This window comes from Microcebus murinus, chromosome 1, assembly GCF_040939455.1.
Source record: "Microcebus murinus isolate Inina chromosome 1, M.murinus_Inina_mat1.0, whole genome shotgun sequence".
In the NCBI taxonomy this organism is placed as follows: domain Eukaryota; kingdom Metazoa; phylum Chordata; class Mammalia; order Primates; family Cheirogaleidae; genus Microcebus; species Microcebus murinus.
The window spans coordinates 132,464,039-132,488,489 of NC_134104.1; the positions used below are offsets into that span (position 1 = coordinate 132,464,039).

At 39.0% G+C, this 24,451-nt stretch overlaps 1 protein-coding gene and 1 non-coding gene across 6 annotated transcripts; both read right to left on the reverse strand.

Annotated features, from left to right (window-relative positions):
• Positions 1 to 528: 528 nt before the first annotated feature.
• On the reverse strand, positions 529 to 24,451 carry NKIRAS1 (NFKB inhibitor interacting Ras like 1). 5 transcript variants are annotated; one of them, XM_076005720.1, is made up of 5 exons: positions 24,195 to 24,443; positions 17,163 to 17,273; positions 7,325 to 7,566; positions 1,872 to 1,956; positions 529 to 644 (listed from the first exon to the last, which is right to left on the reverse strand). In XM_076005720.1, the coding sequence occupies exons 2-5, from the start codon at positions 17,254 to 17,256 to the stop codon at positions 625 to 627; spliced, it is 441 nt and encodes a 146-aa protein (XP_075861835.1). In that variant the 5' UTR covers positions 17,257 to 17,273; positions 24,195 to 24,443; the 3' UTR covers positions 529 to 624. The 5 variants fall into 5 exon arrangements, with proteins under 5 accessions (XP_075861835.1, XP_075861830.1, XP_020145955.1 ...); XM_076005715.1 differs by having other exon boundaries at positions 1,849 to 1,956; XM_020290366.2 differs by lacking the exon at positions 529 to 644 and having other exon boundaries at positions 1,422 to 1,956; positions 24,287 to 24,448.
• On the reverse strand, positions 20,415 to 20,554 carry LOC142874886 (U4 spliceosomal RNA). Its single transcript, XR_012922471.1, has one exon. It is a non-coding gene; the product is annotated as a U4 spliceosomal RNA (small nuclear RNA).

A 24,451-nucleotide genomic window follows, 5' to 3' on the forward strand; every position in this document is an offset into this window, starting at 1 on the left:
CTCTAACCTCAGCCAAGTAAAGCTGCCTGTAAAGTGAAACAAGCTTTCAGTGCTTTAAAAGCTTTCCTCATCACGCAAAACGGATTCGTCGTCAATGCACAGCACAAACTATTGTGCAGACTCTGAGTGCCAGCTGTGGGCAAGGTTTCGCAGCCAGTGAGCACGGTACCGAAGTGGTTAAAAGCACTTGGCTAACTTGCAGGTGTTGTGGTGGCAAATGCATGAGAAATGGGATCTCTCATGGATAAATTGGTACAGCCGTCTTACAGGCATCTTGACAATACCTAAGTACGCACATATCATGACCCTGCTCCTGTCTCCTCCAGAGAAACTCATCCAGGTAGCCATATGTTCATTACCACATTCAAAAATATGGTAACTCTGTGTACTAATACAGATCTAAATTGCATTAGAAGAAAAGCAAACTGTAAGGTGACATTATTTAAAGATAATTATGAATGTAGACATTTGTGTAACATACATGGGAAAGAAGCTTAGAAGATCAATAACTGGGAAAGAAGGCTGGGGGTGACTTAATACCTGATTTTATTTTTTTGGAAACAGGGTCTTGCTCTGTCACCTGGACCAGAGTGCAGTAGCATTGCCATAGCTCTCACTGCAGCCTCAAACTCCTGGGCTCAAGCCTAATGAGTGATGAGAAATTTTAAAAGAATTATACATGGCTTGAACTTCATGAACTGAGCACTTGAGCTTAAAAATATTCAAGATGTTACAATTTATTTGATGTTTTAATGTTCATTGCTGAATAGCTTATTTCATACTTCACATTTAAATTGAATAGTTAAGTGCTTTTACAGATGAAACCACTAATAGCATAACTAATTTAAAAGGTAGGAAGCAAGCTATCAACTTGCTAAATACAGTTAGCCACGTTGATAACTAATGTTAGGATCACCTGTACCCCAGTATTTTTATGATATATTTTATTGCACATAACTAGATTATCTACAAAACTATTCCAGAAGATACAGGATTCTTCCTGGAAAATGGAAGCCTTAGTGTCCTTAAGTGTGTTTTCAAACAGAAAGAAGAAACAGTTTACCCTCTAGTATTTGGATTATCAGCAGGGGTCTGGCTGAAGAAAAAAAGGCCTTTTGAGTGGAAGGAGCCTACTTAGACTACCCATACTCTCAAGTCATTTTAAACATAATTGGGGCAAACCTGTATCGTGAGTTTGTTTTATTTAGCAGCATCTCCACGACATAAAATTTATCTTACTTAGTACCCAAAGTGTTCACTGTTTTTAGTCCAATTTGAACACAATGACAAGTTCTACAGTATTAGATAACTAATGCATTTTTAAAAGTTATGTTTGAGCTAAGAAGTTTGCACAAAGTTACACAGCATGATAGCTTCTGAAACAGCTTGGAGTTGGGGGAGAAGTTATGCATAGGTACGTTTGCATACTAACCAAGCTTTATTTTACTGTTTGAACAAGTGCAACATAAATAACAAAGGTGCTAAATTTCAGGGACAGGTTTCAAACAATGAGAATGAAAATACATTATTTCATATTAAGCAATAGTAAACTTAGCCCAAATAGTTTAATTATGACCTCTAGCGTGCATTAACTTCCTTAGGTGTTAAGGACCTAAGGTAGATACAAATAGCCTATTTTAAATACTAATCTTACTCCATGTTCACTAACACTTAAAGGCAATCACTATCCAACAGTTGTGGAATTATAGATTTTTAGTTCTCAGAGCTAGAGTTCCCTTTGTTTTTCCTCCCAGGCAAAGGAAAGCTCGATTTGCTCTGGGGTTGGGAAAGTTTGCTGGCTAATAAAGTGAAGGGTTCAATCAGTGTTTTCCGATCAGTAACAGTTACCTCCCACAGTCTCACTTTCTCACTTTTTGCCCATTGCTGTGCCACTTCAGCATCCACTTGTCTCTGCTCAGAAAGGTCAATTTTGTTTCCTAATACAACAATGGCTACCTGAAAGAAAATGGATTTAAAAGATAGTCAACATTAGTTCCTAGGCAAAATGGAGAAATTAGGAAAACTGTTCCATTTTAATAAACTGTTTTCATTAAACTGATTCTTAGATGTAACCAGAATGGTAAGATAGTAGGACATCACCTGACTTCTTCCTTAGTGCATTTTGTTAAAAATACAGATGCTATACAGTTTGCTAACTGTGAAAACAAATTAAATGTAAAAAAAAACTTCAGATATGAATGGTAGATGGGAAATTAACATCTAAGATACAGATACTGGTTTAATGTGTCTGCATTTCAGTTTGGCTAGACTTGATGCTTAAGAGATTTGTGATACAGGACTTCAAAGTAAAATGAGACAACCCTGGAGCTGTCAGAGTTCTACACCCCTAGGACCTAAGTTCCACAAGAGTAGAAATTTTTGTTGTGTTCACATTATTCCCAATGTTAGAAAAGTGCCTGCTAATATCTGTTGGATGCATGGGCCAACAGGAACATTTTACACAAATGCTTATTATACACACTAGGCACTGTTTGAGGTGACCAGAACACAGCAGTCGTGACACAAAGTGTAAGGAGATACGAGAAGAAATAGTATTCAGATTTTCAGAGAGTTACTGTAAAGACAACAGGACAATGTGACAGTGGAGAAAGGGCAGCAAGAATTGTCAAAGGCACCTCTGAGGCACAGCAGCAATGAACTAATAAAACCTTGGAATCTCACTGGCTTTGTTCCTGCCTTTAAGTTGAGCTCCTTATGCTCCAGGTAACGCCATCCTTTGCAGGCAAGATGAAAGAGCAGGTCCCCGAATTCAGGTTTTCTTGGTAAATCTCAGACTCCATCTCACAGCAGGAGCCATCCCCTACTCTGATCTCCATCTCCCTCTCCCCCCAACTGCAGAAACTTTTACATTACCACCTAGAATTCAGCAAAATCCACCTCCCCTCTCCCCAATCTCTCACCTCTGCTTTGAATGTTCCCTTCGCCTTCTTGCCTACTGGAATCCCTGCTCAGCCTTGCAGTCCTGCTTTCTTTCCCCATCATGCCCTTCCTACCACTACCACTGGGAAAGGGCCAGGGGGCAGTGTCAAGTTGTCCTCATTGTCCCTCAGTCTTGCCTCCAACAATGCTCTTTCCTAAAACCCCCAGGGAAGGCTGGTTCTATGAATCTGCTGTATCTACTAACTGCCCCTCACCCTCCACTCTGGAAATCACTCTGAAATCACTCCTAGTGATTTCACCAGCCTTGTAGATGATGCTTCCAGTAACCTGGTCTCTCAGTTTTCCTCAGCCATTCACTCCCCTTGTCATGACACCGTAACTGCTCCCCTCTATGACTTCAATTTCAATCATCCCACTCTAACCTTACCTTCCCAGTCATGCTTAATCCCAAATGCAACAATTCTAAAGGACAACAATTCCACAAGGACATATGACCCCACTGACTACTACCTCTATCACTATCCTACTCCACTCATGTCCTCTGTTCCTCTCCATGCAGATTATTCACTCCCACGCTCCCATTATCCCACCATTGTCACCTGGCAAAACTCCTCCTTTGTGGAATTTTAACTCTTAACAAGACTCTGTGCCTACACCACTTAGCTGAATATGGCTGGAGAAAAACACAACCCTGCTGGCTGGTCCCAATTCATACCACTGACCTCAAACAAGCTGGTGGTCTCCAGCAAATATATTACATTTTCTCCATTTCATACCTTGGCTCTCTTCTACAAGCCCCAACATCTCCCCTTCCTTCCTCACCTTCCTCTCACCTGATGACCATATTATTTCAGTACGAAAATGACCAGTTAGAAGAGAACTTCCACATACTTCTACTATATCCAACAACCTACCATCTTCCAAGCCTATTTCCCTCTGCTCTAGAACCCTGGATTGGGATGTCATTCCAGCAATGCTATCTCATCTAAATAAAACAAACTTTTTTTTTTTTTGAGACAGTCTGTGTCACCTAGGCTAGAGTGCCATGGTGTCAGCCTAGCTGATAGCAACCTCAAACTCCTCGGCTGAAGCAATCCTCTTGCCTCAGCCTCCCGAGTAGCTGGGACTACAGGCATGCACCACCACACCCAGGGAATTTTTACTGTTTTTAGCAGAGACAGGGTCTCACTCTTGCTCAGGCTGGTCTCGAACTCCTGAGCTCAAGCAATCCTCAGCCTCGGCTTCTCAGAGTGCTAGGATTATAGGCGTGAGCTACTGCACCTGGGCTAAAGCAAACACCACATTCTTCTCCAGCTCCTCTCTGTTCTCCCTTGTAGCAAAGAGCTGTCTCCTGTGTTCAATTCTCTCTAGTATCCACTCCAATTAGACTTCATTCTGCTATTTCATTAAAACTGTTTTTGTCCAAACCTCTGTGTACTAAAGGATTTGCCAATTCTTAGTCCTCAACCTTTGGTCACTTCTTAGACTCCTTTGCTGGTTTCTGCTCAATTAACCAACTTGTAAATGTCAAACTCCCTGCTTCCCACCTTGTGCCCACCTTGTGTCCACTGTCAACACAGCAGCCAAAGTATGTTCAACCTCATTCGTATCCGTATCAAGAAAAATGAAACTACTAAAATACCATTTTCTCCCAATAGATTCACAAAAACCCAAAAGTTTAACCACACACATGTCAAGACTGGAGAAACAGGCATTTTCATACCATTCCTGTGGAAGGTAATTTGGCAATATATATTTACCCTGTGACTCAAGAACCCCATTTCTACCGACTGATTTTATAGTTATATCCTAAAACATACAAAATAATATGTGTATGAGATTATTCATTGTAACACAATTTATAATAGTAAAGACTGGAAATAACCCAAGTGTCCAATTTGGAACTAAAGTATGATACACCTACATCCACATAATGAATATTATGCATAAGTTTCAAAAAAAAATTGAGAAATGATATGGAAACAACTCCAAAATACATTACATAAAAAAACACAGGTATAGAACAGAATGCTACCTGGTGTAAGAAAGAGAAAAAAATTTTGAAAAAATATACACAATATATACTCCTATTTGCTTATGTTTATATAGAGAAACTCTGGCCAACCAGGACAACACAGGCAGACCTCCTCCCTACAAAAAATTTTTAAAATTTAGGTATGGTGGTAGCTGTCTATAGTCCTAGCTTCTTGGGAGGCTGAGGTGGGAGGGAGGATTGCTTGAGACCAGGAGTTCAAAGTTGCAATGAGATATGTTCATGCCACTTCACTCCAGCCTGGGCAACAGAGCAATACCCTATCTTTCTCTCAAAAAAAAAAAAAAAAAAAAAGCCACTTTGGAAGGATGCCCTAAAAATAATAGAGGGGTAAAATATTTTTTAAAAAACCATGCTTGAGGTACAGGATCATGATGCTTGAGGCCAGTGGTGGGAACCAGACTTCACTGTAGTCCTTTTTGTTTGTTTGTTTTTTGTTTTTTGTATTTTTATGCTGGACAGGCCTGGGTTCCCGAAAATGTAGTCCTTTTTACATACCATTTTCATTTTTGGAACCATGTGCAAACATTACCTATTCAATTTTTTAAAAACCAACCATGAAAATAAATAGCTGCAACTTAAGCTATATCATGTCCTTCCTTTGCTCAAAACCAGTGGCTTCTGAGCTCACTAAAAGTGAAAGCCAAAGTGTTGCCTTCATTTCCTACAACACATCTTCAAACCCACCCTGGTTTCACTGCTGTTTCCTGAACATGGCAAGCAAACTTCTGGCTCAGATCCTTGGACTAGCTATTCCCTCCACCTGTAACAGTCTTCCTCCAGACATCAGCTCAGCTCCCTCCCTCTTCAAATCCTTTAAATCTCTGCTAAAAGTCACTTTATCAGGAATGCCTTCCCAGATCACTCCACAGAAAATAGTGCCCTCACTCCCCAACCTGCTTTACTTTTCTCTACATAGCCTCATTCTCATAATGTATATTTATTATCTCTCCCCCTCCCGGTCCCAAAACAGAAGTTGTATGGGGATAGGAACTCTCTTTTGTTTATTATTACATTCCTTGCACCTAACAAAAATGCCTGGTACATAGTAGATTAATAAGCATTTGTTGAATTATTATGCAAGGTAAAATGACCTTATAAGGAAGGTACTATTATCCTCATTTTATAGATATGGAAACTGAGGCAGAAAAGCCTAGAAGCCATGCCAAGATTTAAGTGTCAAGTTTGGGTGTTCAACTATTCTTTCAAGTTTTGAGGGACAGGGGGGAGAATCTGGAGGATACCCAAGAAAATAATTACAGCATTTACCTGTTTAGGTGGGAAAGATGGGAAACAGGTGGAAGAGGAGGTATCATTACTTTCCTTTTTATATCTTTTGAAGAAACCTTGTGAATAACTGTATCTATTCACAAAGTAAATAGCATTCAAAATAATAAAAATAAAAAACAACACCCAGATGACCTTCCACAGATAAATGGTCAAAGTTGGGTACATACCTACCATGGAATACCTCAGCAATAAAAAAGGAATGAACTATTAATGCATGCAAGGATTTGAATGAATCTCCAGAGAATTATGCTGAGTGAAAAAAAAAAATCTCAAAAGATTACATATATATGATTCCATTTATACAATGCCCTTGAAATGACAAAATTATAGAAACCAAGAACAGATTAGTGGTTAGCAAGGGTTAAGGAGGGGGTGGGGGTGGTATATAAGTGAAAAACATCCAGCCAGTGCTATTAACTACTAATACATTATATGGTTCCCTAGAGGAAGAAGAGTTAGCCGTGAGAAGATCTGGAGAAAGATTTGAGATAAGCGAGTTCCAGGTAGGGGAATAAAAGCAATTGACAAGGACTTAACAGGAGAACAAAATTATCATGTTGGAAAAACAGAAAAGTAGACCAATGTCACTGTAACAAGAGAGGGGAAGAATGATAAAGATGAAAAGGATATGCACAGGCCAGGTCATCTAAGTCTTTACAGACCATAGTAAGGCATGCAGATCTTATTTTTAAGTGGTAAATGGGTTGAATCCAATAATTATTTATTAGGTCCCCTCCCCCCTTTTTGTAAGGCTGAAGACAAGAATCCTATTTAGCCAATGAGAGGATAAAAAGCCCAAGGAAACAGTGATCCCAAACAACATGCAATGAACTATGTAATACTTGAGATGTGGAGTCATTAAAATTCAACTTGTACATGTAATAAGCAAAAGACAGAAAGTCAAATGCTGGTCTTGATTGAATTCAGTCAGTCCTATATTTCCTGGGCTAAGAAAAAAATTATGATGGTTTTACGAGTACTCAGAATTTAATGGTTTTAAAATATTTAAACTACCCAAAAGTCTATGCTACAATTTAAATGATATAATTCACACTTGGCATTTTTAATATACCCACTTACCTCTTTTTTGTCTTTGAACTTATCAATTTCTTTCTTCAGAAGCTCCACTCTTTGAAAGGATTCAAGGTTATTCACACTGTACACAAGAACAAAGCCATCGGCAAATGAAAAATAATGCTTTGGCAGCTCCACACCTTCCTGTAGGCCTCTGGTGTCATAAAGGTGTAACTGTTCCTTTACTCCTCGATCTGTTTCCACTGAAGCCATATACACATCTTCCATTGTTTCACAGTCTACCATTCCTGGGATTAAAAAGAAATTACTCTTTTTGGATAAGCCAGTGCTAATTATTCAGCATTTTCATCTCGTACTTTAGAAGCTGGCTTTCTAGGTTTCCTATGTACCATACATAATAATCACATTTCTATTTACTAACTTCTGGAAAATGGAAAGCAGTTGTTAGAGTAAGTGAACAAAGTTCTTTTTAAAAATACTTCTTTTGTATAAAAATGAAAGTAATAAAAATCTAGCAATAAGACTTACCATTACATATTTTTGAAAAGTATTATAAGACTCAAAGAACTTACTATTAACATTAGAGTCTTAAAGGCTGGTTTAAAAAGTAGCTTCAATAACTAAATGGCCCCATTTTCTTTTCCATCAGAGCCAAGAACAAACCTGGGGAAAATTTGCTGTTTTTTTTTTTTTCTGTAGAACACCCACTATTTTTCCAGGGTCTGTCTGAGCCTGAGCACCAGGTCTTCAATTCCCACGTACCCACTGGGCACTTTGATGCAAATGTCCTGCAAGCACTTCAAACCAACCAAACGTGTCTTCTCTTCCTACACCTGTTCCTCCTTGCTTTCTTCCCTTGATAACCACTCACATGGGCAGTCCTAAGAGTTCTCCTTGAACAAGGAAAGCGTGAGAGAAAGTTAACCACAAACCAGCAAGCCACTCTACTGCTGAAACATCTGCTTAATCCATTGCCTCCTTCTGTTCCCATTGGCTTGTTATCTTCACCTGCACTACTTACTGCAATAGCTCAGTAAACACCTGGTAAACACCTCTTAATCCTTTGAAGACTGCTGAAATGTCAACTGTGTGGACCAGGCGTCCTCAAACTACGGCCCTCGGGCCACATGTGACCCGCTGATGACATTTATCCAGCCCTTCGGGTGTTTTTGCCACTGCTGCCTGTCCTGCTTAGCAGCCAACTTGTCCCGGGCCCACAGTGTGCATGTGTGCAACGTGCACCACACTCTCCAACGGCCCTCCAGCAGTCTGAGGGACAATGAACTGGCCCTCTGTTTAAAAAGTTTGAGGACCCCTGGTGTGAACCCTCTCCTAATTATCCCCCTCCCTCCTTTCTGTTCCTACATGCCTTGTACAGGTAACAATCTTTCCACATCTGTCCCCTCCAACTGAAATGTAAACTCCTCAAGAGCCAGGACTATGGTTAATCTATCTTTGTAGTTCTGAGGACTAACAAATTGACTTATGTACATAGAAGGTCCTTAGTAAATGTTTGCTGAATGAATGACTGAGCTCATAACTGTCTCCCAATTTCAGTCCCCTTCTTGCCTCTGATCTTTTAAAAATGCATTTTACCACTTTATTCCATCTGTGCAGGTTTTCCCTCTTCAACTAGTCTTTAAGTTCCTTTTTTTTTTTTTTGCCTCCATGTGAGAATGCATTTAAGTTCCTTGAGTGAAAGGAACCATTCTGTGTACACAGCAAATATTCAATAATCCTTTATTCATAAAGGAATTAAGGGGAGAAGATTAATATTTTGAATTTTAATGAGTAGTGGAGAGGCATATGATAAGATAGGTAAGATATAATCCCAGTAACCACCTTCATATTTAAATATGAAGTTATATCCAGAAGTAAAGTCATACGGATAACATCCTATACCAAAAAAAAAAAAAAAAAAAAAAAAATCATACAATGTTATAGTTTTTTGAAAACTCAGGTTATAATTTTCCTAAACAACCTAAATACTGTAGAAAAATTTGTTTCAGATGCCTTACATGAAATATCCATAAGTATTAAATAAAATTTCCTTAAGTATTAGGTCAAAAGAATAATCATGTAATGAGACATAGATTGGATCATGAAAAACCAAAAATTTACTTTTATCAACATAGCTCTTTACATTAAGGTTTGGTAAGGAAACATTATTCATCAATTTGATCATATGTATGTGTGTCTTTATCATCCTATCATAAATTAAGCCTTAAGGAAATTAAAGGCTGTTTATTAAGACACAAACTTACTGGCCTTTGCTTACATAGAAATTTAAAAGCAAAAACTACCAAGAGTTTTGTCATATGATATTTTATCCACCAAAAGCCAGTTAAGTTATCCAACCCCCAATTCTCCCTCATTAAGCTCAGAACTGCAGATATTTTGTTACTCTACAGATCAACTTAAGTCATGACTCTTTCATTAGTTCTCTAGATTTCCTCTCCCACTCCCGACTGCGGGGCAACTACCCCTCTCCCACATCAGCAAAAGATTAAGGGTACAACCTCTGGAGAAGGTAAAACAGAGGATGTTTGTTTGGACTGTAGGATAGAGGACAGAGTTCTATAGTGAAAACGGTAATTAAGTGACATGCCTACACATACTGAATGTTGAATTCCCCCAGCTTTCTTCCCTTTCTCCTCCCAAAACTTTGGCAGCCAGGACCTTTATCCCCACACTGGGGAATCTGGCCACTGGAAAAGAAAAAAAATCCTAAACATAGTGACATCTAGGGTTCCCCAACTAATGCGCCAGCCAGATCACCTTGGTGAAGCTCAAAGTCATAAACCCTAGCCATATGCTTAGAGCTTCCAATTTGCTTTTTCGGTGTCCATTCCTAATTATGAGTAGATAACCAAGATTCACCAAACACCTGAAGAAAATAGAGGCCAAAAATTAGAAAAGAGCACTCTATTCACAATGGAGTGACACACTGTCTCAAAAAAAAAAAATTATTAAAAAAAAAAAAAAAACAGGCCAGCCATGGTGGCTCATGCCTGTAATCCTAGCACTCCAAGAGGCTGAGGCAAGTGGATCGTTTTCAGGAGTTCGAGACCAGCCTGAGTAAGAGTGAGACCCCATCTCTACTAAAAATAAAAATAAATTAGCTGAACAACTAAAAATATACAGAAAAAAATAGCCAGGCATGATGGTGCAATGCCTGTAGTCCCAGCTATTTGGGAGGCTGAGACAGGAGGATCCCTTGAGCCCAGGAGTTTGAGGTTGCTGTGAGCTAGGCACTCTAGCCTGGGCAACAGAGGGAGACTTTTTCTCAAAAAAAAAAAAAAAAAAAAAAGAGCACCGTAGAGGAAATAGACTATACAAAGAAAAGAAAAACAAATAAACAAAAAAACACTACATAAAATCAAAGGAATAAGATAGTGCATCCATAAAGTAAGGACAGGATACTAAGAAATAAAAACTCAATAGAAGGGCTGGAAAATAAAGATGAAGAAATCTTCTAAAAAGTAGAGCAAAAATATTGAGAGATGGAAAAATAGAAGAGGAGAAATAAGAGAATTAGAGGACAAGTCCAGAAGGCCTAGCATCCAAAAAGAGAGTTCCCAAAAGAGCGAAGAGAACAGGGGTGGAGGAGGAAACATCAATAATTCAGAACTAAAGAATATGCACATCCATATTGAAAAGATCCACTGAGTGCACACTACAACAAATGAAAACAGACTAATTCTGTGAAATTTCAGAACACTGGTGTCTTAGTCTATTTGTGGTGCTATAATAATAATTTTATAATAAAATTATAATTTTATAATAATAAAATCACAGACTGAGTGATGTACAAACAGAAATTTATTTCTCACAGTGCTGGAGGCTGGGAAGTACAAGATCAAGGTGCAAGCAGGTTTGGTGTCTGGTGAGGACCCAGTCTCCACTTTCAAGAGGGTGCCTTGTTGCTGCATCCTCCAGAAGGGTCGAATGTGTCCTCACATGGAGGAAAGGACAGAAGGGCAAGAGAGCACACACCCTTCCACCTCAAGCCCTTTGTAAGAATGTTAATCCTTCAACATGAATTTTGGAGGGGACGCTATCATTTAAACCATAGCAACAGGGGGAGGGGGTCATGGGCAATATAAGTAACCTTAACACTTGTACCCCCATAATACGCTAAAATAAAAAATAAATAAATAAATAAATCAACCATAGCTATTGGGAACAAAGAAGAGAGCCTACAAAAGCTTCCATAAAGAAAGCATCAGGATTCATGATGGTGCCCAGATTCTCAAAAGCAGCACTAGAAGCAAGAAGACAACAGAATCTGGTAAAGTTGAAGATACATGCCCAGCAATTTCACTCCTAAATATACACTCCAGAATTTGACAAATAGCCAGGATACCTGTACAAAACCATTCATGGTAGAATTATTTCTAATAGCTCGAAACTGGAAACCACCCAAATGTTCACCAAGATAGAAGAGACAGAGGTACTTTTATATGATAGAACACTATACAGCAATGAAAATTAAACAACTACAGCTACTATAACAAAATGGATGTTGAGAGGAAGAAGCTAGACACTGAGGCATTTATAAGGTATAATTCCATTCATATAAAATCAATAACAGGCAAAAATAAACTATACCATTTAGTGATACACACATATGTGGTAATAAAGAAAAGAAGGGAATGATTAACCAAAAGTCAAAGGCAGGAGTAAGTTGCAATTGGAGAAAGGAACAAGGAGGGCCACTAGTGTGCCCTCAATATTCCATTGTATGACCTGTGTGGAGATTGGATAAGGTTTGTCTTATAATTATTCCTGAAACCTGTGGTTCACAACCCCCAGGCCAAGGACCAGTATGGGTCTGTGGCCTGTTAGGAACCGGGCCACCTAGCAGAAGGTGAGCAAGCGAAGCTTCATCTGTATTTACAGCTGCTCCCCATTGCTCACATCACTGCCTAAGCTCCGCCTCCTGTCAAATCAGCAACTGCATTAGTTGCAGGAAAACAAGCTCAAGGCTCCCATTGATTCTGCATTTCATTATACATTACTTTGTAATAGAAATAAAGTACACAATAAATGTAATGTGTACTTAAATCATCCCGAAACCATCCCCTTGCAACCTGGTCCATGGAAAAATTATCTTCCATGAAACTGGTCCCTGGTGCCAAAAAGGCTGGGGAACTAGTGCATTAAACCATACATGTAAAAATACTATTTTCAACCTAGAGTTCTATGCCCATCAAAATAATTCAAATGTGAGTATAAAATAAAGATATTTTCAAATATGCAAAGCCTCAAAAAATGTATCATGTACATTTTCTCGGGACACTATTTGAGGAAATCCTCTATCAAAATTAACATATGATCACAGAAACACGAAGACATGGGGTACAGAAAACAGAACCTAATGCAGATTGAGCACAAAAGGAATCACAAGGAGAAATAGATACATACATACATATATAAATAATTATTCAGAAGCCCCAGGATTATGATTACGTGCCAGGCACAGAGGGCACTTTGAGGGCTGCATCACCCAATATCCTGTTCCATAGTATAAACTTTTCAACCCCAGAAAAGTACTAGAAGATATGCTTCATTAAAAAAAAAAAAAAAAAAAAAAAAAGGGTGTAAATCAAAAGAAGAGAATCTAGGAAACAGGAAATCAAAACCAAGAACAAAGATAAAGGGAAGTTCCATGGTGATAGTGGTGCTGTAGATAAAAGAATAGATAGCTCCGGAAGGATATAGCCAAGAATATCTTAATGTAAAAAAAAAAAAAAAAAAAATCTTAATGTAAAGAAAAAAAAAAGAAAAAATTCTGTGTGAATATCTTAATGTAAAAAAAAAAAAAAAAAAGGATATAGCCAAGAGAAACAAATAGATTATCTGGTGGAGTTGACCTCAATGAAAATTGAAAAACATTTGGACTGTGTGAAAACGATTAGCAAAAGGTATAAACAAAACTAAAGAAAAGACTGATAAAGCAAATATTAGCCTCCAAAAAAAAAAAAAAAAAGAAAAGAAAAGAATTATAGTACACTATACTGCTCAGCTGAGAATATAGTTGACCCTTGAATAACACAGGTTTGAACTCTGCTGGTCCACTTAAACACAGATTTTCTTCCAGCTCTGCTGCACTGACACAGTAAGACCAACTCCTCCTCTTCCTCTTCTCAGACCTACTCAACATGAGGATGAGGCTAAAGACCTTTATGATGCTCCATTTCCACTTAATGTATAGTAAATATATTCTCTCTTTCTTATGATTTTCTTAGTACAATTTTCTTGTCTCTAGCTTACTTTATTGCAAGAATGCAGTATATAATACACACAACATACAAAAGGTATTAATCAGCTGTTAATGTTATTGGCTTTAAGCGTTCTGATCAACAGTAGGCTATCAGTAGTTAAGTTTTTGGAGAGTCAAAAGTTATACAAAAACTGTATGCAGGGTTAGGGGTTTGGTACCCCTGACTGCTGAGTTGTTCAAAGGTCAACTGTACTGCATTTACACATGCCAGTAGCTCTCAAAATGTGGTCTATAGACGCTTTGAGGGGATCCACATGGGCAAAACTATTTTCATAATACCACTAAGACATTTGTCTTTTCCACTGTATTGACATTTGTACTGATGGTGAAAAAGCTATGGTGGGTAAAACTGCTGGCACTATTGTACAAAATCAAGGCAGTGGCCAACTGTTTTAGTAGACATTAGATTCTTCACCAGTTTGTACTTGTAGTTTAAAAAAAAAAGCCAGAATGTCCTCGATGAAGCAGTAAAAATTACTAATTTTATAAAATCTCAAGCCTTGAGTATATACCTTTTAAATATTCTATGGGATTAAACGGGAAGTCTGCATAAAGCATGTGTCCATACAATTATTGTAACTGTCTCGAGGAAAACCTCATGTGTTTGATTTGCAAGCTGAACTAGCCACTGCTTTTAAAAAGAAGGAATGACAGAAAAACTATCGTTATTCAGAATATTTGACATTTTCTCAAAAATTAATAAAGGGAGCCTACCATTTCAAGGAAAATAACCATAGTATTTTGTTGTCAATGATAAAATTTGAACTTTCAAGCAAAAATTAGAATTGTATCCATTACCATAAACTTGTATAGCTTCCCAATAATGATGAGGATTGGTGGTGATATTAACAAATGTGATATGGAAGATCTTCTTATCTCAGTGAACCAGTATTTTCCAAATGAGCAATTCATAATGTGTAAAAAAACCAAAAAACATGCTTCGGTAAAAGACCCATTTAAAGTGCAGGATTGGCTTGAGCCCAGGAGTTCAAGGCTGCAGTGAGCTATGATCGAGCTACTGCACTCCATCCTAGGCAACAGAATAAGATCCTGTCTCAAAAAGTAAAATCAGCCGGGCATGGTGGCTCACGCCTGTAATCCTAGCACTCTGGGAGGCCGAGGCGGGCAGACTGCTCGAGGTCAGGAGTTCAAAACCAGCCTGAGCAAGACCCCATCTCTACTAAAAATAGAAAGAAATTAATTGACCAACTAAAAAATATATATACAAAATATTAGCCGGGCATGGTGGTGCATGCCTGTAGTCCCAGCTACTTGGGAGGCTTAGGCAGGAGGAGCACTTGAGCCAGGAGATTGAGGTTGCTGTGAGCTAGGCTGACGCCATGGCACTCACTCTAGCCTGGGCAACAAAGTGAGACTCTGTCTCAAAAAAAAAAAAAAAAAAAAAAAAAAGTAAAATCAAATCTAATTTAAAAGGTAAAAAAATAAAAATAAAATAAAATAGTAAAGTACAGGATCTATCAATGAGATTTTAATGTAATATAACAGAGTACAAAAAGTTCACTGATACATGATTTCGGGTTCCACACTGTAATACCTTTAAGTAACCATCACTTGTTGAGTTTCACTGAAATACCAAAATAACCACAATTATCTGGAAAGGCTATTAAAGTACTCCTCCTACCTTTTCCAACTACATATCTGTGTGAGGCTGAATTTTCTTCATAGATTTCAACTAAAACAACATATCACAACAAATTAACTACAAAAGCAAGTAGATATGAGAATCCAGCTGCCTTCTATTAAGTTGGACATTAGATTTTCAGAAATGTAAGTTAATGCCAGTCTTCTATTTTTTTATTTGAAAATATATTTTTCATAAAAATGTTATCTTAGCATGTAATATCAGTGTCATTTTAAAACAAAAATAGTAATTTTAAAATTTCTCAGTTTTTATTTAATTAATTTTTTAGTTTTTTTGGAGACAGAGTCTCACTCTGTCACCCTGGATAGAGTACAGTGGTCTCATTGTAGTTCACCACAATCTCAAACTCCTGAGCTCAAGTGATCCTCCTGCCTCAAGATCCTGAGTAGCTGGGACTACAGGTGCATGCCACCACATCCGGCTAATTTTTCTATTTTTAGTAGAGACAGGGTCCCCCCATCTTGCTCAGGCTGGTCTCCTGCCTTGGCCTCCTAGAGTGCTAAGATTACAGGTATAAGCCACCAAGCCTGGCCTCAGTTTTAATTACTAACAAATACTCAAAGCTATAACCTACATAAACGAAAGCTGTTTGGGGTCCCCAGTAAAGAGATTCTCAAAAAGTTTGAGAACTGCTGGCACAAGCATTATAATAAACACCAAATATAGATTTAACCATAATTGTTAAACATGTTAAAGTTAAAAGAGAAGCAGGGCTCATCAAAATGGTTATGGTTAATAAAAATTAGAAATGTGCTCTAAGCTACTTGCCAGAGATCAATGCTTTGACAATCTATATTTACTTATCTAACAAACCTTGTTTCATTCTAACCTATAATGTCTCCTCCTTACTAAACCATGACCTCCTTAAATCCATAGATTCTGTATTCTTCACCTCTGTAACCCCACAAGGCTTCATCACAGCCTATAACATATAGCAAATATTTAATAATTATGTGACTCAGTACATGAATAAATGAATGAGATAAATTAAATAATTTTGAGATAAATCAAAAAATTAGGCCATACTGCAGCAAACAGCTGTTTCTCCCATTTTTAAAAACCTATACAGCAGCATTGGAAGGACATGTTTGAAGTAAGAAGGAGAGATCATTCAACGTATTCTTTTATTTATCTGTCACCCAGGCTGGAGTGCAATGGGCACTCGCATAGCTCACTGTAGCCCCCACCTCCTGGGTTCAGCGTATTCTCTTTTTTTTTTTGAGACAGAGTCTCACTTTGTTGCCCAGGCTAGAGTGAGTGCCGTGGCGTCAGTCTAGCTCACAGCAACCTCAAACTCCTGGCTCAAGCAATCCTCCTGCCTCAGCCTCCCAGGTAGCTGGGACTACAGGCATGCGCCACCATGACTGGCAAATTTTTTCTATATATATATTAGTTGGCCAATTAATTTCTTTCTATTTATAGTAGAGACGGAGTCTCGCTCTTGCTCAGAGCTGGTTTCGAACTCCTGACCTCGAACAATTCGCCCACCTGGGCCTCCCAGAGTGCTAGGATTACAGGCGTCAGCCACCTCGCTCGGCCTCAGTGTATTCTTAAATCAGTGACTGTATGACTCCTAGATGACCATTCATTATGTAAATACACAGGAAACCACATATATACAAAGGAATACATATCCATATCTATCTATCCATTTCTTTTCTTACCTGTTATAACTTACAGCAAGCACTCTGAATTTCACTAACATTAAGATTTTTTCTTCCCTCTCCCTCTCCCTCTCCCTCTCCCTCTCCCTCTCCCTCTCCCTCTCTCTCTCTTTTTCCGCTCTTACTCTCTTAACTTCTATGACTCTTTTGGTCCCTTTGGATTACACTTCACTTTTGTGTACCATCAACCACCTTTAGTATAGCATGACTAACAAAAGACCCTTAACAGTTCCCAGAACCTAGGGAGAAACTAGAGAAAAATAATCTTACCAATAGTATGATTCCCATAAAGGAGCTGCTCCAAAATTGCAGTTTTCCCCACAGATAACAATCCACAAACAACAACCTTGCAGCCCTTCCCCATCTTCTCTCAGGATATCACTGTGAAGAGGATAGAAGGTCTTTAAAAGGACATATAAAATAAGGTATATATCCTTCCAAACCCCATTCCCCAGTCTCTCATTTGCTCCCTTAGGGCAATCAGTGTTCTCAGTTTCTTATATATCTTCACAGAGATAAACATAAGAATAAATGGATTGATATGAATACGTTTGTTTTCAAAAAGAATAAATACGTTTTATATGAAGAATATTTCAATACTGATTAAATCTATAGGAATGCAATAGACTCTCAGATTAAATTAATCCTTGAAAGAGATTGCCCACTCATCAACATTTACCTGGAAAAATGAACATTTAAGTAAACACTTAAAAAAAATATATCTTCATGCCTTTAAGAGATGAGAGTCTCACTATGTTCCCTAGGCTGGATTCAAACTCCTGGGCTCAACTCCCACCTCAGCCTCCCAAACAGCTGGGACAACAGACACATGCCACTGTGCCCAGCAAAAATAAAATTTTTAGAGAATGGACATAATTTTTAAAAGAAACATTAATGCCATTCATGCTAGTCTCAGTCTTTTCTTGGGAGAGAAATTGGATTTTGGTAGTCACATGGGCTTTCTTAGTCATACTTCTTTTTGAAGAAGAATAGACAATGTTAGAAAAATTGCCCAAGCACTTTAAACTGGAAAGAAAAGAAAAATTCAGGCCCGGCGCAGTGGCTCACACCTGTAACCCTAGCTCTCTAGGAGGCCACAGCGGGCAGATTGCTCAAGGTCAGGAGTTGGAAACCAGCCTGAGCAAGAGTGAGACCCTGTCTCTACTAAAAATAGAAAGAAATTAATTGGACAATTAAAAATATATAGAAAAAATTAGCCAGGCATGGTGGCACATGCCTGTAGTCCCAGTTACCCGAGAGGCTGAGGCAGAAGGATTGCTTGAGCCCAGGAGTTTGAGGTTCCTGTGAGCTAGGCTGATGCCATGGCACTCTAGCCTGGGCGACAGAGTGAGACTCTGTCTCAAAGAAAAAAAAAAAAAAGTAAAATTCATCTCTCCTAGCTTCCCAACTTATATACAAGGAAGACCAAGCTCAGGTGGTATTTCCTTCAATTTTCCTCAAGGCTTTTGTTTTCCAGAAGGCAAGGTACCAGAAGCTAAGGCAGAAAGGAAAAAAGGCAATTAAATACAACAGAATAATCTGATAAAATAATTCAAATGTCTACATTGCTTTTTGCCATCTCCCACCACCTCCTTCTTTCCCCCAATGCTCTTCTTACTTAAAAGTGAACATGCCATAACCCTGGCTAAAAGGGACACCATAACTCTTTGCAGTCAGAAACAACTATAACAGAAGCTAAGGCAGAAAGGAAAAAAGGCTTATTAAATACAACAGAATAATTTGATAAAATAATTCAAATGTCTACGTTGCTTTTTGCCATCTCCCACCACTTCCTCCCTTCCCCCAGTGCTTCTTACCTAGAAGTGAACATGCCATAACCCTGGCTAACAAGGACGCCACAACTCTTTGCAGTCAGAAACAACTATGACAACAAAGTTTAAATAAGCATTCTGACAAAAGAGATGCTGGGTATCTTTCTGTGCTCATATGCTCACTGTACTGTGACAACTAAAAATTGTCAATACAAAACACATCTTTTTTTTCTTTTTCTTTAGAGACACAGTCCTGCTCTGGTGCCCTGGCTGGCATGCAGTGGTACAATCATAGCTCACTGCAGCCTCGAACTCCTGGGCTCAAGTGATCCTCCCATCTCAGCCTCTTGAATAGCTGGGACTACAGGTGTGCACCACCACACCCATCTAATTTTTTATCATAATTTTTTGTAGAGATGGGGTCTTGCTATGTTGCCCAGGTTGGCTCGAACCCCTGGGCTCCAGCAATCCTCCCACCTTGGCCTCCCAAAGCTCCAGGATCACAGGCATGAACCACCTCACCTAGCTCTCAATACAGAACACATCTTAATAATGGCAGAACAGTTCTTTTGTATGCATGTGTGTTGCACAGAAATATATACACACACACATATTTTTTTTTACCAATACTGAAAACATTAAGCAACAAATGAACTTTCCTCAAGGTCTTCTCTACTGTATTTTCAAAGTCTGTAATTAACTTTTTATGGCCCAAATCATGCACACCACTAATCTGCTGATGCAAAAAATTTAATGCTACCATTTCTGTAGCATAACAACAACATAGCACTCATTTCCAGAGCAGTATACAGCATTTTACCAGTAGACAAATAACCATCGCTTATGTTATATAATCATTATTTCCTGGGTGGCATGTTTCAGATTCTTCAAAATCTTCCAAGAATATTTATCACTTCCTTCCATGAGAACCACTTTTCTTAGGGGACTTTCTTTATATTTTCAACTTAACTGCAATAGAAAAATTCTCAGCTTTTATTTATATGGGCAGAGCTTTATGTAACATTGATCATATATAATACGGCATCTCATATATCTATAATTATGGCCTATTTTAAAGGGTTTTCTACACCTATCTCTGAATTTATGATTAATGTCACCTCCTTTATCATAGGATTCTACTCTCCCAGCATATCATGATTTCCTCGTAAGTTATGATACCATTGAATCAATCTTTCAAGGTTTTTAATATAATAATTACAATTTAAAGGAACCTGCTATATAGGCACATGAGAAGAGTCTGAAAAAGAAATAAATCTGCCAGAGGATGGTAAAAATGATGGCAGAACAGCACAATTCTGTCAGAAAAGGTTGCTGTTGGAATCTAAGTTCTGATTTTTCTATTGTTATTTTCCTTTCCTCTGAAAAGTCTTTAGCCCTAGTAGAATTTCTAAATATCAATCCTGGTCCATCAAGAGGGAATGACTAAAAAAGAAATTATCAATCCTTACTTCTTCTCCCCTTCCTGTTTGGTTGAAAAAATGCCCTTTTATCACACAGTATGCCAATCTTCAAAAAACTTGAGTGCCTTAAAAGGGCAGGCACACACCGTACCTGAGTGAAGCATGCAGCCATAAGGAAAAAGCACTCAGGTTGTCTGTAAAAGGGAGGCAAATATGAGTGCTGGGGACTGCAGCAAACTGGAAAAATGCTGAAACCAACAGAATTCTGAAAAATTCAGAAGTCAAATATTCCAAAGAGTCTTTGGAAGTAGTTTTTTTTTCCTCCTCATTCCCTGTAGGGACCGTCAAAATTGCCAATGTCGACTATATTGCAAGTCATCATGGAGGGGTATTGGGAAAAGTTTTTAATTAGCAATAATCGCTCCACGGATAAACCTCATTGGCTACCATACTGCCACTGGGCAAAGCTATGGAAGTCATTTTAATATATACACTTTAAAAGTGGCCCACTAGGCCAGTACAGTGGCTCACACCTGTAATCCTAGCACTTCGGGAGGCCAAAGCAGGAGGATCACTGGAGGCCAGGTGTTCGAACCCAGCTTGGACAACATAGCGAGACTCCATCTCTACAAAAAATAAGAAAAGTTAGCCAGACATGGCGGCCCGCACCTGTAGTCCCAGCTACTCAGGAGACAGGCAGGAGGATCACTTGAGCCCAGGAGTTCAGAAGCTGCAATGAGCTGTGATCACACCACTGCACTCTACCCTGGGTGACAGAGAAAAACCCTGTCTCTAAAAACATAAATAAATAAATAAAAGTGGTACACTATAATTGTACTTTCATCACCCACTGATGTTAGAATTAATGGATAAAGTTTGCTAAAAATATATATTATTTTGTATTGATATACAAATAACTTTATTTCTATGTGTGTATAAATAAATTGGGGAGTTTCTTTCAATACTGCCAGAGAAGTCTTCATCAACGGCAAACAGTAAAAGTAACTGAATAGAGATAGCTCAAAACACTGAAGATTTTTTTTAGGAAGGGAAGAGATAAAATAGACCTGGTTAAATATTTTACACTATCAAAAGGAAAACAAATATGGAAGGTTAAGTGGGATTAATCAAAGCAGCTGAAATACTCTAGGTTCCTGATTGTCTTCCAAATGGGAAACAATACTACTACATAAAGCAGATTAGTGACCTGCTACCATCAATTAAAAAGTATGAATTCTCCAGTCTGAACAAGAGCAAGACCCCATCTCTACAAAAAATAGAAAAATTTGCTGGGCACAGTGGTGTATGCCCGTAGTCCCAGCTACTTGGGTGGATGAGGCAGGAGGATTGTTTGAGCCTAGGAGTGTGAGGTTGCAGTGAGCTATGATGATACCACTGCACTCTGTCCCGGGTAACAGAGCAAGACCCTATCTCAAAAAATTTTTAAAAAGTATGAATTCTTAAAAAATTAATATCCAATGTAAAATTCTGAATAACATTACATCACCCATTCAAAAGTACCTTATTTTCTACATGTGATCTCTACAGCAGTAACTCACATTACACATAAGGAAGTGGAGAGAATGTGCTTAACAGGCAAGATCCAGTGCAGTCTCAAATACATATTACTTTGCTTTCCTGGGTAATCAATAATGTTGCTAGAGAATAAATACATGACCTGGTCCATTCCTATGGAAAACATTGAGCTTTGTCAACATTTTCTTTGAAGAGCCATCAGAAACAGCTCCTGAAAATTGTTAGTGCTGTTGCTCTATATAAGTGGGTCATTCTATTTTTATAAGTAAAACACTACTTTTTTAATACAACTAGTAAAATATTAATACTGAAACACTGTTAATATCATAAAAGATGTTATAAATCTTTAAAAATTATCATCACATGGGGAAAACATCTACACTATGTACTTATGTAAACATGTATAGTGTGTAATACTTTCACTCATCCATATATGAATACAGTTTACATAAACACACATTCAAAGGGCTCTGCAAATAATATTGCACATAATAAAATGTAATAAGCAAACTCCAGCTTACCATTCTTTTATTCATTTACTAAATATTTACTGAGGGTTTACCACAATATCAGGCATTAAGGACAAACTGGGGGACAAAACCAGAAATGATCTGTCTTCAGGAATCTCAAAATCAATTGGAAATACGAATCCAAATCTTGTACAACTGCTGAGAAACAAAACTGCAAAACTAATCAATAAATTAGCAGTGATTATTCTCATTGCCTGAATCTTCTTTCCAGTGATTCACCCAACTTTGTAGTCAATCATTTTCAACTCATTTCTCTCACATCCTACATTTGATCCACCAGTAAATCCTGTTACCTCTACCTTTGAAATACATCCAAGGCTGTACCGCTGTGTCACCTCCTTCACTACTGAAATGTCTGAGTGAAGCACCATTCTTCTCTCACCTGGGCTCCCAAAGATGTCCATATCGAACTCCTGAAAACATTTATGTCACTTCACATAGTAAAAAGGAGTTTTGCAGGTGCGATTAATTTAAGAACTTTTAAATGACAAGATTACCGCGGATATCCGAGTAGGCCCAATGTAATTACAAGTATCTTTATAAGAGGGACACAGGAGTGTTGGAGAGGGGAGAGGGAGTAATTTGAAGCTGTGAAGATGAAGGAAACTCTCAGGAGCTAAGCAACACAGGCAGCCTCTAGAACCTGGAAAAGGCAAGGAAATGTACCTTCTAGTACCCTCCAAAAGGAACACTGCTCTACTAACACCGATTTTAGCCTAGTGAGATTTCTGATCTACAGAATATAAAATAACAGACTCGTGTTGCTTTAAACCAGTAAATTTGCTGTAATTTGTTACAGTAGCAATGGGAAACTAACACAATCTCCTAACTGGTCTCCGGCTTCCAGCTTTTCTTTCCTTTTAGCCTAAAAGCAGCAATCCAAGTTACCCCTTAAAATGTAAGCCACATGAAGTCACTCTTCTGCTCAAAACCTTCCAGTGGGTTTCCAATCTAAGGCAGTTTGAAACCCAACACCCATATAAGGAACCTTCACCTCTCTGGCATCATTTCCTACCTTACCCTATGGTGGATTCCAGCCACGCAGTTTCCTTTTGTTCCCCTATTAATCCTGGCATGCTCCCGCCTTGGCACTTTTCCCTCTGCCTAAATCAGCTCCCCACCCGCATCCCCAAGCTCTTATCCTTGAGGTCTTTTCTTAAATGCTACCTTCCCAAGAAAGCTTGCCCTGAACATTCCGTACAATATTGCACGGACAACATTCCCTCCCCTGCATGTTTCCTCAGCATTTATCACCAGACGTAGCTTACATATGTTTACTGCCCGTTTCCAAGGAGGCTGGAATTTCTGCGTTCTCCGCTGCTGCATCTCCAGCAGATAAGGCAGTGCCAGGCACATAACGGGCACTTAAAAAATATTTGCTGAATGAATCAGTGAACCAGATGAGAACTCTTTCAAGGGTAAAGCGGTGATTTTTTTTTTTTTTTTTTTTAGAGGAAAATATGAAGTGGGGTGGGGTGGGGGGGAGCCAAAACCGCTAATGATTTACAAGGTAAACAGGATTCTCTTAAACTCTGGCCACATTTAAATGTAGAATTTGGAAGGGAATTAAAACCATATGACGGTTTTAAAAATAAAAATATTCTGGAGAGAGAGACACACACACACAAAAAGCCAGTAAACTATTTCTCACTAAAGAACGCAACGCAAAACGCCAGCATTTTCTCGGCATTTCTTCCCAAAACATTTGCACCTGCCAAACAGGCTTGGCAAATAAATATTTTGCTTTTCTGGAAAAAAAAAAAAACAAAACTGTGGTTCTTACGTTAGCAAATCTGGGACCCAATCTGCACGCAGGACAAGCGCGGAACTAAATGCCCGCACCCACCGCCTCCCCACCCTGTTGAGGGCAAAATGTTTCGCAGCTGGCGCCCGCCAGGGCTTCCCGCGGAACAGAGAGGAAGGGACGCAGTGCGCGGCCCCCCGGCCCGCGAAGCCCTTCCGTGGGGGCGGGAAGGGGGCAGCGCCGTTTGGGGGGCCCGCAACGACTCCTCAGGTGAAGAGCCGACAGTGCGTGAAACCAACCTGGACCCTCCTCAGACCCCGAAGACAGCGGCGCGCAGGCTGCAAGGCTCCACCGAGGTCCGCAGCCACCGGCTTTGGAGCCTGGCTCCTACCTTGCCTACTCCCGTGGCGGGACAAGCGTGGACGCCCGCTTGCCTGCAGAGGCCTCACCACCAACCCCCTCACCCCTCCAGATACCCCTGCTAGTCAGACTCTTAACCCTGCGGAGCGGGGGCGGGACAATCGGGGAGGCTGCGCCGAACCAGCAGAACTCCGCC

What these genes read in the sequence shown, in the direction of transcription:
- NKIRAS1 (XM_020290366.2), bottom strand. Translation starts at nt 17,256, where the DNA reads ATGGGGAAGGGCTGCAAGGTTGTTGTTTGTGGATTGTTATCTGTGGGG. An exon ending in TTATGGGAATCATACTATTG is followed by an intron (nt 7,567 to 17,162) that starts GTAAGATTATTT and finishes TTTTAATCCCAG; the next exon opens with GAATGGTAGACTGTGAAACA. An exon ending in AGTTCAAAGACAAAAAAGAG is followed by an intron (nt 1,957 to 7,324) that starts GTAAGTGGGTAT and finishes ATTTTCTTTCAG; the next exon opens with GTAGCCATTGTTGTATTAGG.